General features: G+C 43.6%; 2 protein-coding genes across 3 annotated transcripts in view; both read right to left on the bottom strand.

The window, feature by feature from the left end:
• The window catches only part of LOC149453466 (uncharacterized), a 130,294-nt gene that overhangs the window by 26,076 nt on the left and 85,324 nt on the right, over positions 1-18,894 (bottom strand). The gene's annotated exons all lie outside the window — the stretch shown is intronic.
• The window catches only part of LOC149453468 (uncharacterized), a 43,706-nt gene continuing 27,228 nt past the window's right edge, over positions 2,417-18,894 (bottom strand). Inside the window, exons 1-6 of one of the 2 annotated variants that reach the window (XM_089688470.1) lie at positions 14,352-14,505; positions 11,596-11,739; positions 10,662-10,794; positions 10,452-10,543; positions 8,644-8,782; positions 2,417-8,010 (exon numbers count right to left, since the gene is read on the bottom strand). In XM_089688470.1, coding sequence (XP_089544596.1) covers positions 7,163-8,010; positions 8,644-8,782; positions 10,452-10,543; positions 10,662-10,794; positions 11,596-11,739; positions 14,352-14,501 — 1,506 coding nt within the window. In that variant the 5' untranslated portion in view covers positions 14,502-14,505 and the 3' untranslated portion in view covers positions 2,417-7,162. Of the gene's footprint in view, positions 8,011-8,643; positions 8,783-10,451; positions 10,544-10,661; positions 10,795-11,595; positions 11,740-14,351; positions 14,506-18,894 lie in introns of those variants that run through there. The other variant, XM_089688471.1, reaches the window with a different exon arrangement.

Below are 18,894 nucleotides of genomic sequence, written 5' to 3'. Positions count from 1 at the left end.
CCCACTAAAAAAGGTGAAAAAAACGTGGGGTCCACCTAAGATCCCCCCTGGCACAGCACCTTGTCCCCGAGTTAATGAGTACAAGGCCCACTTCCCACAACCATGGCAGGGCGCTTATCGAAATCTGAAAGCCTCCTTGGTATCCACACCCCCACATGAATGAACAAGGGGTACATAGCACCCCTATTCATTTACATAACAAAAGGTTAACAGTCAATGAAACACACATTTGGACATCCATCCTTATTGTCAATCATGTTGTCCAGCAATGAAGAGCCTCTTCAATCACATTAATTGATGCAACATATCCAATCCCATCATTGCTTGAATTTACGTTGAAATCTAAACAAATGGCCAGAGCACGGTGGCTGATGTCATTGACCAAATATGAACATGGCCAATATCAAAATCAAATATGGTCATGGCTATGGCTAATATCATTGATCAAATATGGTCATGGCCAATATCATTGACTAAATACAGTATGGTCATGGATAATATCATTGATCAAATATAATCATGGCCAATATCATTGATCAAATATGGTCATGGCCAATATCATTGATCAAATATGGTCATGGATAATATCACTGATCAAATACAGTATGGTCATGGCCAATATCATTGACCAAATACAGTATGGTCATGGCCAATATCATTGACCAAATACAGTATGGTCATGGCCAATATCATTGACTAAATATGGTCATGGCCAATATCATTGACCAAATACAGTATGGTCATGGCCAGTATCATTGATCAAATATGGTCATGGCCAATATCACTGACCAAATACAGTATGGCCATGGCCAATATCATTGACCAAATACAGTATGGCCATGGCTAATATCATTGACCAAATATGGTCATGGCTAATATCATTGATCAGATATGGTCATGGCTAATATCATTGATCAAATATGGTCATGGCCAATATCATTGATCAAATATGGACATGGCCAATATCATTGACCAAATACAGTATGGTCATGGCCAATACCATTGATCAAATATGGTCATGGCCAATATCAGTGACCAAATACAGTATGGTCATGGCTAATATCATTGATCAGATATGGTCATGGCCAATACCATTGATCAAATATGGTCATGGCTAATATCATTGATCAAATATAGACATGGCCAATATCATTGGCCAAATACAGTATGGTCATGGCTAATATCATTGATCAAATATAGACATGGCCAATATCATTGGCCAAATACAGTATGGTCATGGCTAATATCATTGACCAAATACAGTATGGTCATGGCCAATATCATTGACCAAATACAGTATGGTCATGGCTAATAAAGATCAAATATGGTCATGGCCAATATTATTGATCAAATATGGTCATGGCCAATATCATTGATCAAATATGGTCATGGCTAATATCATTGACCAAATACAGTATGGTCATGGCTAATGTCATTGACCAAATATGGCTAGGTGTTCATTTTTCCAAAGTTCTCCAAGACGGATGTCTTACTCCTCCTCTTCCTTCTCGATATGTCCTCTACCAGACGACCATGCCCTCCTATTTTTATACTGCGATTGAATATATTATAAAATGTATTCCTGCACCGTACAACCCCTGCCTCCTAGGCTATAGAGCCCGGGGCTATGCCTTTATTATTGCTGTGGTTACTCCTCATGTTTAACTAATATATATTTCTCTCCTATTCCGCCAATCTGACTCAATGTATCGTGTGTGTGTCATACCTATACCCGTGAGTATTTATATACGCAGATTGTTACCTGACGCTTAATTCTATGCACTTACTTACTGTATCTGTATCCCTTGTTATCATTTGTCTTATTGAAAACTCAATAAATTCAGATTAAACAAAAAAGATTAATTTTTTTATTCCAAAAAAAATTGCATTTGAAAAATTGCTGTGCAAATACCATGTGACATAAAAAAAATGGCAAAACCCACCATTTTATTCTCTAGGGCTTCTGCTTTAAAAAAATGTATGTTTGGGGGGGTTCTAAGATATTTTCTAGCAAAAAAAAAAATACAGATTTTTATATGTGTGCAAAAGTCTCAAAAAAGGCCTGTTCTTTAACCAGTGTGTGACTTTGGAGGGGATTTGGTAAAACTGGAGCACTCGGATTCTGGTAAGCTTTGGCAATCAAACCTAGAAGCTGATTGGTTTGTATGCAGAGCTGCAACAGATTCTGCACTCTCCATGGGGAATACCTGTACCCTCTGACAAACACCGACAAAGAAACGAGATACACAAGCTCTCATGTCCCTCTAACGTTCTGCCAGAATGTTCAGCAGATGGTTTACTTACCTTCTTAGCCTACTCCAAAGACCTAGTTCCAATAGGTCAACCCTCATAGCAATGCTGATGAAGAACAAGTAATTGGTATCAATGGTAACAGAAACAAGAATCTACACTGTGGTATGCCAATGAGAATTTTATTGCTTTCAAGTAATGCATATATTTATGTAGCATGAGGGTGAAGGACGACCAGAACTCCTACCATTGTTCCCTGAGACCTTTGGTAATTAAGTGGAACTCCATTCAAAAATTTTTTTTTTTTCATTTTTGACCAAATTGAGAAGGTGAGAGAGTCTGCCGGGTTATTATTTGTATCGCTGCAAAGCAGGGTTCTCCAAACTTTCTTAACAAAGGGCCAGCTCCTTCAAACTCTGGGTGGGCCAGACTTTGGCTAGTAGGGGAAAAAATGTCCTAGTGTCAGTAAACAATGCCCCATCATTGGTATTAGGGAGGAGGAATAGTGCTCCATCATTTGGTGTCACAGTGCCCATCATTGGTATCAGTGGGAGGAATAGTGCCCCATTATTGGTATCAACGGAAGGAATAGTGCCCCATCATTGGTGTCATTTGGAGTCATAGTGCCCATCATTGGTATCAGTGGGAGGAATAGTGCCCCATTATTGGTATCAACGGAAGGAATAGTGCCCCATCATTGGTATCAGTGGGAGGAATAGTGCCCCATCATTGGTATCAGTGGGAGGAATAGTGCCCCATCATTGGTATCAGTGGGAGGAATAGTACCCCATCATTGGTGTCAGTGGGAGGAATAGTGCCCCATCATTGGTGTCAGTGGGAGGAATAGTGCCCCATCATTGGTGTCAGTGGGAGGAATAGTGCCCCATCATTGGTGTCAGTGGGAGGAATAGTGCCCCATCATTGGTGTCAGTGGGAGGAATAGTGCCCCATCATTGGTATCAGTGGGAGGAATAGTGTCCCATCATTGGTATCAGTGGGAGGAATAGTGCCCCATTATTGGTATCAACAGGAGGAATAGTGCCCCATCATTAGTGTCAGTGGGAGGAATAGTATCCCGTCGTTGGTCTCAGTGGAGAATATAGTGCCTCATCATTGGCATTAGGGGGAGTAGTAGTGTCCAATCATTGATCTCAATGGGAGGAATAGTGTCCCATCATTGGTATCAATGGGAGTCATAGTACCCCATTGTTAGTATCAACGGGAGGAATAGTACCCCATTGTTAGTATCAACGGGAGGAATAGTACCCCATTGTTAGTATCAAAGGGAGGAATAGTGCCCCATCATTGGTATCAATGAGAGTCATAGTACCCCATTGTTAGTATCAACGGGAGGAATAGTGCCCCATTATTGGTATCAATGGGAGGAATAGTGCCCCATCATTGGTATCAATGGGAGGAATAGTGCCCCATCATTGGTATCAATGGGAGGAATAGTGCCCCATTATTGGTATCAATGGTAGGAATAGTGCCCCTTCATTGGTATCAATAGGAGTCATAGTACCCCATTGTTAGTATCAACAGGAGGAATCGTGCCCCTTCTTTGGTATCAATGGGAGTCATAGTACCCCATTGTTAGTATCAACGGGAGGAATAGTGCCCCATCATTGGTATCAACGATAGCAATAGTGCCCCATCATTGGTGTCAGTGGGAGTAATAGTGTCCCATCGTTGGTCTCAGTGGGGGGAATAGTGCCTCATCATTGGAATTAACAATAGGGAATAGTGCCCCATCATTGGTGTCAGTGGGAGTAATAGTGTCCCATCATTGTTCTCAGTAGGGGGAATAGTGCCCCATCATTGGCATTAGGGGGAGTAATAGTGTCCGATCATTGGCATCAGTGGAAGGAATAGTGTCCCATCATTGGTGTCAGTGGGAGGAATAGTGTCCCATCATTGGTGTCAGTGGGAGGAATAGTGTCCCATCATTGGTGTCAGTGGGAGGAATAGTGTCCCATCATTGGTGTCAGTGGGAGGAATAATGCCCCATCATTGGTGTCAGTGGGAGGAATAGTGCCCCATCATTGGTGTCAATGGGAGGAATAGTGCCCCATCATTGGTGTCAGTGGGAGGAATAGTGCCCCATCATTGGTGTCAGTGGGAGGCATAGTGCCCCATCATTGGTATCAGTGGGAGGAATAGTGCCCCATCATTGGTGTCAGTGGGAGGAATAGTGCCCCATCATTGGTATCAGTGGGAGGAATAGTGCCCCATCATTGGTATCAGTGGGAGGAATAGTGCCCCATCATTAGTTTCAATAGGAGGAATAGTGCCCCATCATTGGTTTCAGTGGGAGGACTAGTGTCCCATCATTGGTGTCAGTGGGAGGACTAGTGCCCCATCATTGGTTTCAGTGGGAGGAATAGTACCCCATCATTGGTTTCAGTGGGAGGAATAGTGCCCCATTGTCAGTGGCAGGAACTGTTGCTGACAGTGGAAGGAATAATGCCCCAAGGGCCGGATAAAAGCAAAGGGCCGCATTCAGCCCCAGGTCACAGTTTGGAGACCACTTCTGTAGAGGAACATTTCCTGACTTCTGGTCCCAATGACATCCACTCAGAACAAAACGTTTCTCCAACGGGAACACAGACAAACATAAAAAGCAGATCAAACTCTTCCCAACGTTACGAAATAGAATGTTTTATTGATGCCTATTCCCTTGTTGGGTAGATTTCTACTCAACTCCAGTCTGCATGACTCAACGGGAAGAGGGGGAAACCCCCGCAACAGAGAAAGGCAAAAACTTTGAATGTTAAGAAAAAAATGCAACATTAAGACGCCCAATAAATCTGAACTGGACGTATTTACTTTTTGTTAGTAACCTAATTTAAAAAAACAAACAAAAAAAAAACATCTTCCAGGACAGCAACCTGCGAGATAATTGGTTCCTCCTAGAAACACATGCAGGACAGTCAATCTCCCTTTTGTCCCACTTGTCCCTCAGTTTAATTTGAGTTTTCTACCATCCAGGAGCAGCATGGTGTTTTTATCCTGACCTGATGGCTATTGGATCAACAGTCCCCCTCTAGATCCACCTGGAATTTTGCCTTGGCTATTTGCTTTGATCAGAGGGTCCCCATTTTTTGTTCCATCGTGATTCCTACGTAGATGGTTATGCAAAAAGATGGAGCAGTTTTCAACGTTTTATTTCATACAAACTGTAAGGGATAGAAGCACATTCCGCACATCACTGGATAGAGGAAATTTCAAAGTTAAAAGCCTGCCTAGGAGAAGAAGACTCAAATTACTTCATTTTCATGTAAGATAGTGCCCCGCCTCACTTCCACTTGGATGTCCGGCATTTTCTGAACGACACCATTCTAGGATGATGGATTGGAAGAGGTGAACAACAAGATCTTGTTCATTGTCTGTGGCCTCCCAGGTCACCAGACCTTTCCCCCTTACGATTTTTATCTGTGGAGGTACATAAAAGAAAGGGTGTTTGTCCCACCAATGCCTAGACAGCAAAGTGTTGAAGCTGTGAATTCAAGTACTAGTGAGCAGTTGATTCGTGTGTGGCAAGAAATGGTCTACCATTTTGATGTTTGTCGCACCACACATGCTGCTCACGTTAGTGCATACAACCTCAAGGACCATAAAACTTTAAACCTCTCTCTCTCCAGGGATGTGCGGAATGTGCTTCTATCCCTTACAGATTGTTTGAAATAAAAAGTTGAAATCTGCTCCATCTTTTTGAATAATCCTATATCTGTAGGGAGTTGACTCCTGAAGCCCCTGGCTGGCAAGTCCTGTCTTCCTCTTTCTTCCTATTTAGGGTTTTGAGAGGGGGCCTATGAGGTGTTCTTGGGCATGTAGGACTGTGTGGAGTCCTGAGGCTTGCCACTTAATGAGCATCTGCAGTCCAAGTCATGGTTTCGATAGCATGACATTCATTCTATTGGGCTGGGATGACGCACTTTTTGGCCAAGACTAGGACACCGAGGCTGGACAGTATGCGGGATTGCCGCTACCATTCAGAATGGAGAGAAACAGGATGGCAAGTGGCATTAATTACTGCATCCAAGTTAAAACATGCAGTGGTGAGTCATTCCATGTAGGGGTTTGGCGAACTGGGCAGCAGTATGACTTTGGTGGTGGGCAGGCAGTGCAGTGTGTTCCTGGGTACTTTTCCTCCCTAGGAGTTACATTTAACTTTTGTGGCTGCAACATGCTTGGCAATTGCTAGCTTTAATGGAACAGCTATTGAAGCCCAAATCCTCCAGTTAGGAACCTGTTTAACTTTTTCCTATGCTTTTCTAGCTGAGAAATCTACTTGTGAACCGAAAACTGAATGGAGGGCGCCGCTTAAGACTCCACTAGGTTCTCTTCAATAACAAACCTCTGGGAGCGCAGGCAGAGATGAAGCTTGTTCGAGCTCCAGAAGTCAAAATGAGAAGGACAAGTCCTCTAAGCCACATATAGCTGCAAGACCTGGCACATGGGTGTATGACAGCCTCAGCCCAGGCTCCAGCCAGGCCAGTCGCCCCTCCCAATGCATTTCACTTCACTGGGGCGTAGTTTGGGAATAGGAAATCTCCTTCCTCAAGGTCTACCCTCTCATTTGGTAGGAAGTTTTCTCATGAGATGGTAACAAAAGACAATTCCATCCCAAGATATTCTTTGTCGGCCTGTAGAAGGAGGAACCAGTCATCTCTGACCTGTCATCTGTCCTGGAAGATGATAGGGAGTCCATATTTTTTTTTTAGCTATATTGTCTATAAATATTCTGGAACCATAAAAGTTCTCTTGTGCATACACTATGATGGGAATGTGGTTGAAAGATACACCAATCATCTCAACCCTCTCACTAAGGTTTATCTAAAATATTCCATATATTGGTTGACTTTTCCGACTTCCTTGTCTTTACTGAATAATAGTTTAAGAACAGAACAATTCAGCCCACCACACTCCACCATTTGTTTTTCAGTGGCCACATGTTTGTATTCTCTGGTGAATCATTTTTTTCTGAAGAGGAAACTGGCTTCTTGGCGGTGTGAGTTCTCATATGCATATCATAGTTCCCTTTATCCGAGAAGCACTTTTCACACTTGGCACAGGAGAAGCCCATGACGCTCCACCACATTTTATTCTTCGGTGGCCTCAGCTGGTTTGTATCCTCTGGTGGATCATTTTTCTCTGGCTGGGAAACACCAGAGTGAGTTCTCATGTGCCGGTCACGGTTCCCTTTATCAGAGAAGCACTTCCCACACTCAGGACAGGGAAAGGGCCTCTCGCCTGTGTGAATTCTCTGGTGCCTTTTGAGGTTTGATTTTTCAGTGAAAGACTTTTCACACTCAGGACAGGAGTAAGGCTTTTCCCCAGTGTGGGTCCTCTGGTGTTGAAGGAAATGTGATTTCTTTGTGAAGCTCATTTCACACTCTGAACATGCAAAACGTTTTTCAATGGTGTCCATGCTCTGGGGTAGGACCAGGAATGATTTTTCACACTCCTGAAAAGGATGCAAATTATTGGAAGAAGATTCCTCGGGATTCAAAGAGTCTGGTGACTTCTCTGCAACGTGAACGCTTGGTTGGACATTTGGGAGAGTAGTACACAATTTATTTTTGGACTCCTCAGCATTATACTGATCCGATGATCTAACCATATGGTTAGGTTGGTGATGTATATTTTGGGTAACAATGCTTACTCCTGGAGAATGGTGTGCCATGCCATTATCGTCTTTGTTATAATGTGAAGATAAAATAAGACATCCATCTGAGATATTCCAGCTAATAGGTCCACCTGTTGGAATGATATATGTATTATGAAAATTATTATTAGCATGTGCATTGTTCATGTTTTCCAATTAGAAGTCAAGTATGTCTAGTCTACGGTCCCCCAGATCTCGGAATTTGGTACAGTGATAACAATTCCAGGATAGAAGTCAGATAAGGTGTACAATACAACCAAAGCAATTATAGCCCTCTAGGTGAAGGTGTACATACACTAATGAGATTGAGATGTTAGACAATATTCTCCACCTCATTTGTTTGGAACATGGCATTATATTGAGGAATGGAGATGGACCTTTCATATGGTGTACAGTATCTCCTCCTCATTTGTTGGGAACATGACGTTATATTGAGGAATGGAGGTGTACCTTCCATATGGTGTCCAGTATCTCCTCCTCATTTGTCGGGAACATGATGTTATATTGAGGAATGGGGATGGGCCTTTCCATGATATTATTAAAAGTAAATTTTATATTTTTAAAGGATAGTGCACCCTGTCTAAAAATTTGTGTCACTGTTTGCCAATTTCTCATCAGTTTTCTACAATCTGCATACCTGAACCTGATGGAAATAAACTGAAATGTGAAAGCAGGAATGTAGAATAAAAGCGTAACATGCTCCAATTTTTGTATATTATACTTACCTGTGCTGACATCTACAGAAGATTCCTCCTTGGTAACTGTCACCGTCATTTCAACTTCGTTTACAGACAGCTGATTTCCTCTCACATGCGTCTCTTCCTCCTCTTTAACCTCAGTTTTGACATCAATTACTCCTACCCCCTAAGATCACAAAATGATGGTGAGCACTATTATAATGAGACTACATGGAAGAATATCATCTAATACAGTTCAGAACTTACAGAATAAGTGCCATCACCAAAAAGTACGTAAGTGAGTCCATAAAATCAAATATTTAGTTGCAAAGACCCAAAATATAAAAGATGAGGTTTTTCATCCAAGGAATGTAGTTCTTCCTCTTGCAATTAACCATCTCAAGTGTGCCGCCACCACCACGTGCTCTGCCCACCACGCTTACCAGAACACGTTGACTCTCTAAGTTAGAGAAGTCCAAATGCACCTGTATATGTAGAATCCCACACAGGATAGCATGACCCTCCTATTGTATAGTTGTTCATGCAGCAATCATCATCATCATCCAAATTCCAAAGCTCTGCCGTATTACAGGGAAAGAACCAAAGAAACCACATAGTGGGTCGGTCACATCTGCAATGGAAGATCCTGTGTGGGATTCTACATATACAGGCGCATTTTGACTTCTTTAACTACAACATATCTGGTAAAGTCAACATATTCTGGTAAATGTGTTTGGCAGAGCACGTGGTAGTGGCACACTGATGTAGTTAATTTAAAAAGGAAGAATTATATTCCTTGGATGAAGACACTTTTTATATTTTGGGACTTTGCAATTATATATTTCATTTTTAATTATATACTTGTTGGGAACATGATGTTATATTGAGGAATGGAGATGGACCTTTCATATGGTGTCCAGTATCTCCTCCTCATTTGTTGGGAACATGACGTTATATTGAGGAATGGAGATGGACCTTTCATATGGTGTCCAGTATCTCCTCCTCATTTGTTGGGAACATGACGGTATATTGAGGAATGGAGATGGACCTTTCATATGGTGTCCAGTATCTCCTCCTCATTTATTGGGAATATGACGTTATATTGAGGAATGGAGATGGACCTTTCATATGGTCTCCAGTATCTCCTCCTCATTTGTTGGGAACATGACGGTATATTGAGGAATGGAGATGGACCTTTCATATGGTGTCCAGTATCTCCTCCTCATTTATTGGGAACATGACGTTATATTGAGGAATGGAGATGGACCTTTCATATGGTGTCCAGTATCTCCTCCTCATTTGTTGGGAACATGACGGTATATTGAGGAATGGAGATGGACCTTTCATATGGTGTCCAGTATCTCCTCCTCATTTATTGGGAACATGACGTTATATTGAGGAATGGAGATGGACCTTTCATATGGTGTCCAGTATCTCCTCCTCATTTGTTGGGAACATGACGGTATATTGAGGAATGGAGATGGACCTTTCATATGGTGTCCAGTATCTCCTCCTCATTTGTTGGGAACATGACGTTATATTGAGGAATGGTGATGGACCTTTCATATGGTGTCCAGTATCTCCACCTCATTTGTTGGGAACATGACGTTATATTGAGGAATGGAGATGGACCTTTCATATGGTGTTCAGTATCTTCACTTCTTCTGTTGGGAAAAGGAGGACATAGTACTGGTTATCTATCTTTTTTTTTTTTTTTTATTAGAGCTGTACTTTTTGCAAGTTCTATAGTTGTCAATTTGTATCAGTTGACGTGCTAGCAGCTTTGTTATTCCTTTACCATTCCAGTAATACAGTTTAGAGGCAAGTTTGAGTTGGACATCATCAGTTTTGTCTACCTGATTATGATAAGGGATGGTGCGATCTGTGGAATCCCGAGAATCCAGAGGACGGGGACATCTCTCTGGTGGGTTCCCATTACTGGATCCATCTGTAGGAAACACACACACACTGACTGAATCCATTGTTTCTATGTGTTTATCAGATGATGGGGGATCTAGGTGGACCCTCCGTACTGCTCTCTCCTTTACAATAAACACCCCTCTTACCCGGTGATGTGAGGGGCGGCTGATCCTCCATCATGATATCCTTGGAGAGATCCTTGTGTCTTTGCTGCTTCATCACATCATCCTCCTCCTCTCTTTCTTTCATCTCTTCTTTAACATTTCTCCTGTTTCCACTCTAAATATGAATAAAAAAAAAATAGTAAAAACAGTTATTTACCTTGAAACTCAACTTCCAGGAATCCTCCAGGACATGAAAAAGAGGATCCACCAATCTAAAACAGGGAACACTTCATCCACAATCAATAAAGAGAACATAGTCACCTAAATTTCCTTAGTAATAGGCATGAACTGAAGGCAACTAATAGAAAAACATAATAATGCAATACAACTCATAATATGGGTGATAAACCTGGCTGTCCTGGAAGATTTCTGAAAATGGAGTTACCATATAACTAAGTATGACTTCCCCAATCATCTTCCAGGACAACACAAGAGAGGACAATCTAGAAATAGCCTACTAGGTTAGGTCAATGAATCAGAACAAAACCAAATGCACATTGAAATGTACACGCATATTGAAAGGGAGGGGAGGTCCCACAACTAGGTATCTAACATAAGTAGACAAGACAAGTCCAGATATGCCCCCCTCCAGGCCCACTGCCACTGAAATCATGGAAGCTCATATACTGAGAGGCCCCTGGAACCACCACAAAGACCTGAGGGAAAAGAAGCCATTTAGATGTTCCTGTTTGGCTGGAGGAAACACAAATACTGAGGAGACTATGGTGATGTTTTAGGTAGGTGGAGCTTTTCCCATGTGCTGTCCTGAAAGATGATTGTGGAAAATGCCTCAGCTTCTTCATGGAGAAATCCTGACACCTTCTAGGAACCTGACACACACAATGATACAGTCACCATCCAGACACATCCTTTTTCTGTTACTGGAGAATGTCCAAGAATTCCCAGCACTGCTCACCTCTCCCGTCAGGAGATCAGTGATCTTCTTGGTGACATCCAGAATCTTCCTCTTGTTGTTTCTTTCTGAAACCAGTAAGGAATGTAGAGGAACCATAATGGGGTTCTGTCCATCTTCTGATGTCTTCTTCACGACTATGTTATCCTGGGGAGAGAGATTAGCAAAGCATTATAGACATTTTCTAAAAAAAGAATTTGGAACGTCTTACTAGGATCTGAACAATGGCATCAGTCTTTCAGAGGTAAACATTTTTTGTGGCGTACTATAAAGCAAACAAGAGGAAAGAGTGGTATTAAAATAGGCGCCATTGTTGGTGTCAGTGACAATAATAGAATCCCCAGCATTAGCGTCAGTGGATGCAATCAAAGCCCCGTATTGGTGTCATTGGTTGTAATAATAATCCCCAGCATTGGTGACAGTGGCCCCAATATTAACCCTCAGCATTCGTGTCAGTGACAACAATATTAACCCCCCCAGCATTGGTGTCACTGGCTGCAATAATAACCCCCTGCACTGTTGTCACTGGACGCAATAATAACCCCTGCACTGGTGTCACTGGCCACAATACTAACCTTCAGCATTGGTTAGTAGCTGCAATAATAACCCTCAGCACTGGTGTCAATGGCAACAATAATAACCCCCAGCACTGGTGTCAATAGCAACAATAATAACCCTCAGCACTGGTGTCAATGGCAACAATATTAACCCCCCGCATTGGTGTCAGTGGGTGCAATAATAACCCCCAGCACTGGTGTCAGTGGTCACAATAATAACCCCCTGCACTGGTGTCACTGGTAGCAATAACAACCTCCAGCATTGCTGTTAGTAGCTGCAATAATAACCCCCAGCATTGGCGTCAGAGGCTGCAATAATATCTCCCAGCAATGATGTCAGTGGCAGCAATATTAACCCCCAGCATTGGTGTCAATGACTGAAATAATAACCCCAAGCATTGGTGTCAATGGCTGAAATAATAACCCCCAGCAATTGGTGTCAGTGACTGCAATAATAACCCCCAGTATTGATGTCAATGGCCGCAGTATTAACCCCCAGCATTGGTGTCAGTGGCCGCAATAATAACCCCCTGCACTAATGTCACTGGCCGCAATAACAGCCTCCAGCATTGGTGTTAGTAGCTGCAATAACAACTCCCAGCATTGGCGTCAGAAGCTGCAATAACATCTCCCAGCACTGATGTCAGTGGCAGCAATATTAACCCCCAGCATTGGTGTCAGTGGCTGCAATAATAACCCTCAGCACTGGTGTCAATGGCAACAATATTAACCCCCAGCACTGGTGTCAGTAGCAGCAATATTAACCCCCCGATTTGGTGTCAGTGGCTGCAATAATAACCCCAGCACTGGTGTCAGTGGCTGCAATAATAACCCCCAGCACTGGTGGCAGTGTTTGCAAAAATAAGCCCAGCATTGGTGATAGTGGTTGCAAAAATAAGCCCAGCATTGGTGATAGTGGTTGAAAAAATAACCCCAGCATTGGTGTCAGTGACCACAACAATAACCCCCAGCATTGGTGTCAGTGACCACAACAATAACCCCCAGCATTGGTGTCAGTGACCACAACAATAACCCCCAGCATTGGTGTCAGTGACCACAACAATAACCCCCAGCATTGGTGTCAGTGGCTTCAATAATAACCCCCAGCATTGGTGTTAGCGGCTGCAATAATAACACCTGGCATTGTTGTCAGTGACCGCAATAATAATGTCTAGCATTGGTGTCAGTGGCTGCAATAATAACCTCCAGCAAATGTTGTCAGTGGCGGAAATGATAACGCCCAGTATTGGTACCACAGTAATATTAAAATAATAGATTCTGGATAAAATGTATATAGAATAAACATATAAAAATGAGAAAAGGGAAATCAATATTCTTAATATTACTACTACTATTATTAACAATAATAATAAAATTATTATTAATAAAAAAAAGTACATGTGGACCTAGTAAGAATAAATATATAAAAATGAGAAAAGGGAAATCAATATTCTTAATATTACTACTATTATTAATAATAATAAGAAAATTATTATTATTAATAAAAAAAGTACATTATGAGTAAAATGTGGAACTAGTAAGAATATATAAAAATGAGTAAAATATATATATAAAAAAAATTATGAGCCATACATCTGATTGTACAATCACTTAGTGATAAAACAAACATAATACTAGGGATAATAATTATCATTAAAATAATACATTCCATTTAAATCTGATTGTACAATCGCTGAACAATTCCTCCTCAGTCATACCAACCTCACACATTATGAGGATAAACTCCCAACAACCCGACCCATGAGTGGTGTTTGTTTGGTAGTGTGTGTTTGCAGTCATCAAAGAATAGATTCAGAAAAATATGTAACAAAAACAAAACAAAAAACATGGATACTGGCACTGATTTATCAACAAAAAAAAACATTAGAAACGAAAAAAAGTTTGTAATTCTCCAGCTGTCGGTAACAAATTCTGCAAAACTTTTTTGTAACTTGTCAGTTTAAAAAAAAATTATTTTTTTTTAATTATCCAGCGGTGAGTGCAAAAAAGTTGTTTCTAAAAATGTGTCTCAGTTTTTTTGACGGTTACAAAATGTTACCAAAATCCTGTACACCACAATTGTGTCCATCAGCAAGTTTTTGGTGATCTGTTGCTGGAATAAAACTGGAGGAAAGTTATTTTTCAGGCCGGTACCAAGAAATGAAACCAATGTGTTGGTTATGTTCCCAGAATCCTCCTCACCTCCCCGGTCAGCAGGTAGATGATCTCCAGGGTGAGCTGTAATATCCTCTCCGTCAGGTTGCTGTAGTTTGCCTCCATCGCTCTCAACTCTCTTCCATTCACTTCCTTCAACAATAGTACCCATCCCCCACCCCTAATGCTGAGCATCATGGGTAAAAGGAAGGCTCTTCTGTGATTGGGTCCTCTTGGCCATTTTGTTGTAGCTCAGAAGTCACAGAGGAACAAGCTGCTAGGAAAAAAAAACCTAATGTCCAAACCTGAGGACATCAGCTAAGAGTAGGATGAATTTGTATGTTACATAGCTGGTCTGGCTGAAAAAGAGACAAAAGTTCAACCATAGAGTTGATATAATTGTATGCCAACATGTCTTCATATATGGGCTACAATAATATGGCTGCCTCCAGGAGCTTATCATTGTTTACTTGGTGTGAAGTTTGAGTTTTGCCGAGGGTTCTCCGAACAGGCATACCAAGGTGGCTCATTCATCCGAGCCTTCTTATTCATTTTGTTGTTGAGAGTTGAAGATTTCCCCAAGCGGAGGAGCCTGAAGCATCGCCTGTGGTTGGAGTGAAGTCCTCTATTGGTGTCCTTTGCTTCCAGGTGGCTTTCCCTTTCCCTCACGTCTCTTGAGCTCCGATGTGTTTTCCTTCTTCCACTGCGGCTGGAAGCCGTCCATTTAGCGGTGATATTATTACCTCTGATTAGCGACAGTTGCGCACCGCTTAACCACTTGCCTACCGGGCACTTATACCCCCTTCCTTATCAGGCCAATTTTCAGCTTTCAGCGCTGCCGCACTTTGATTGACAATTGCGCGGTCATGCAACATTGTACCCATATGAAATTTTGATCATTTTTTTCTCACAAATAGAGCTTTCTTTTGGTGGTATTTAATCGCCACTGGGCGCTTTACTTTTTGCGCTATAAATTAAAAAAAGTGCAAAAAATTTGAAAAAAAAAAAAAAGTTTGTTTCTTTTATAAAATTTTTCAAACAGGTATTTTTTCTCCTTCACTGATTTGCGTTGATGAGGCGGCACTGATGGGCACTGATAGGCAGCACTAAAGGGCACTGATAGGCAGTACTAATGAGGTGGCACGGATAGGCGGCACTGATAGACAGCACTAATGAGGTGGCACGGATAGGCGGCACTGATATGCAGCACTGATAGGCGGCACTGATAGGTGACACTGATGATGGGTACTGATAGACGGCACTGACTGGCATCACTTCTGGGCACTGACTGGCGACACTGACTGGCACAACCCCTGGGCACTGACTGGTGGCACTGACTGGCAGCACTGCTGGGCTGCACTGGTGGGTGGCACTGGTGGGCAGCACTGGTGGGTGGGCACAGGTGGGTGGCACTAGTGGGCACAGGTGGGTGGCACTGCTGGGCACATGTAGGTGGCACTTCTGGGCACAGGTAGGTGGCACTGCAGAGTGGCACAGGTGGGTGCACTGCTGGGCACAGGTGGGGGCACTGCTGGGCACAGGTGGGGGCACTGCTGGGAACGGGTGGGCGGGGCTAGTGGGCGCACTGCTGGGCGGAACTTGCGGGTGTCACTGCTGGGCACCAATCATCAGGGCACTGATCATTAGTGCCCTGATGATCGGTGCCGATCCCCGCTCTGACAACTGCCGGTTCTCGGCAGTACTTTCCTCACGATCTGACAGCGTGAGGAAAGTGCAGCCGAGAACCGGCACTTGCATTTCCCTGTGATCAGCGTGTCATTGGACACCGCTGATCACGTGGTAAAAGGCCGGTGGGATCGGCCTTTCACCACATCACGTGATCAGCTGTGTCCGTAGGAGTCCGTAGGAGAGCGCGTTCTGGGAGGACGTCATATGACGTCCACTCAGAACTGGCCGGCCGCGGTGAAGCCGTCATTCGGCTATGCGCGGTCGGCAAGAGGTTAAGGAGCCTCTGGTGATCCTCTGGTCTCCTTTTGCCCAGTTGGAACGCACACACAGCATTTTCTATAGCCATTTGATGACCAGAACATTTTGAAGTCCTCTATCGGTGTCCTTTGCTTCCAGGGGGCTTTCCCTCACGTCTCGAGTTTTGCTGTGATGTTCTGGGGGTTCTCCGAACAAGCATACCAAGGTAGCTCCTTCATTTGAGTGAACCTCGTGCTTTCCCTTTCCCTCACGTCTCTTGAGCCCCGATGTGTCTTCTACTGCGGCTGGAAGCCGCCCATTTAGCGGTGATATTATTACCTCCCATTAGTGGCTGTAGAACACCGCTTAAGGAGCTGCTGGTGAACTTGTCTCCTTTTGCCCAGTTGGAGCGCAAACACAGCATGTTCTCTAGGCACTTGATGACCAGGACATTTCTGGCACTTTTTTGTTAACATGGAATAATTAGTATTTTTTTTTTGCTAGAAAACCCCCAAAATTATATATATATTGTTTCAAAGCAGAGGCCCTAGAGAATAGATTGATGGGTGTTGCCATTTTTTTATGTCACACAATACTTGCACAGTGATTTTTAAAAAGCAACTTTTTTTGGGAGAAAAATACTTTTTTTTTATTCTAATGCAAGAAAACACAAACAGAACCCAATTTTGCTGGTAAAAACATAAAAGACGATGTTACGGCAAGTAAATAGATGCCAAACATGTCGCGCTGTAAAATTGCACAACGGCGACAAACGTCAATTGTACTATTCGTAGGCGATGCTTTAAAATCACCTCCAAATTCCCTCTCCTAACACTAATCTCCCCCCTGCAAGTTTCCCCTTTCAGCACAAATCCCCCAAAATCCCCTCTCCTAGCACTAATCCCCCCCTCCAAGATTCCCCTTTCCTCTTTCAGCACAAATCCCCTCTCCTAACACTAATCCCCCCCCCCCAAAGTTTCCCCTTTCATCACAAATTCCCCCTCAAATCCCTTCTCCTAGCATTAATCCCCCCCCATGTTTTCCCTTTCAGCAAAATCCCCCCAAAATCCCCTCTCCTAGCACTAATCCCCCCAAAGTTTCCCCTTTCAGCACAAATCACCCCCAAATCCCCTCTCCTAGCACTAACCCCCCCCCAAGTTTCCCCTTTCAGCACAAATCACCCCCAAATCCTCTCTCCTAGCACTAATCCCCCCAAGTTTCCCTTTACAGCACAAATCACCCCCCAAATCCCCTCTCCTAGTGCTAATCCCGCCCCCAAGTTTCCCCTTTCAGCACAAATCACCCCTAAAACCCCTCTCCTAGCACTAACCCCTCCCCACAAGTTTACCATTTCAGTACAAATCACCCCCCCCCCCAAATCCCCTTTTAGCACTAACCACCCCCCCCCCCATTTTCCTCTTTCAGCACAAATCACTCCAAATCCCATCTAGCATTCCCCCCCCCCAAGTTTCCCCTTTCAGCACTAATCACCCCCAAATCCCCTCTCCTAGCACTAATCCCCCTCACTCAAGTTTCCCCTTTCAGCACAAATCACCCCCAATTCCCCTCTCCTAGCACTATTCTCCCCCTCCAAGTTTCCCCTTTCAGCATAAATCACCCCCAAATCCCCTCTCCTAGCATTAATCCCCCCAAGTTTCCCCTAACAGCACAAATCACCCCCCAGATCCCCTCTCCTAGCGCTAATCCGCCTTAAGTTTCCCCTTTCAGCACAAATCCCCTCTCCTAGCACTAATCCCCCCCAAGTTTACCCTTTCAGCACTAAACACCCCTCAAATCCCTTCTCCTAGCACTAATCATCCCAAGTTTCCCCTTTCAGCACAAATCCCCCCAAATCCCATCTTCTACCACTAATCCCCCCCAAGTTTCCCCTTTCAACACTAATCCCCCCCAAATTTCCCCTTTCGGCACGAATCCCCCCAAATCCCCTCTTCTAGCACTAATCCACCCCAAGTTTCCCCTTTCAACACTAATCCCCCCCAAGTTTCCCCTTTCAGCGCAAATACCCCCAAAATCTCCTCTCCTAGCACTAATCCCCCCCAAGTTTCCCCTTTCATCACAAATAACCCCCAAATCCCCTCTCCTAGCACTAATTACCCCCCCTCCCAAGTTTCCCGTTTCAGCACTAATCACCCCCAACTCCCCTCTCCTAGCACTACCCCCCCCCCCCAAGTTTCCCCTTTCAGCACAAATCCCCTCTCCTAGCACTAATCCCCCCTAAATTTCTCCTTGCAGCACAAATCACACCCCAAATCTCCTCTCCTAGCACTAATCCCCCCCAAGTTTCACCTTTCAGCACAAATCCTCCCCAAATCCCCTCTCCTAGCACTAATCCCCCCCCCCTCAATTTCCCCTTTTAGCACTAATCCCCCCCCCCCCCCAATTTTCCCCTTTCAGCACAAATGACTCCAAATCCCCTCTCCTAGCATCCCCCCCAAGTTTCCCCTTTTAGCACTAATCACCCCCAAATCCCCTCTCCTAGCACTAATCCCCCCCCCCTCAATTTCCCCTTTTAGCACTAATCCCCCCCAAGTTTCCCCTTTCAGCACAAATCACCCGCAAATCCCCTCTCCTAGCACTAAACCCCCCAAGTTTCCCCTTTCAGCACAAATCACCCCTAAAACCTCTCTCCTAGCACTATCCCCTC

This window comes from Staurois parvus, unplaced genomic scaffold (genome assembly GCF_062004578.1).
Source record: "Staurois parvus isolate SC_StPar_1 unplaced genomic scaffold, SC_StPar_1.0 ptg000449l, whole genome shotgun sequence".
NCBI classification, from domain to species: domain Eukaryota; kingdom Metazoa; phylum Chordata; class Amphibia; order Anura; family Ranidae; genus Staurois; species Staurois parvus.
Note: the sequence above shows the minus strand (reverse complement) of the source record. Positions and strands in the feature narration are given on the sequence as shown.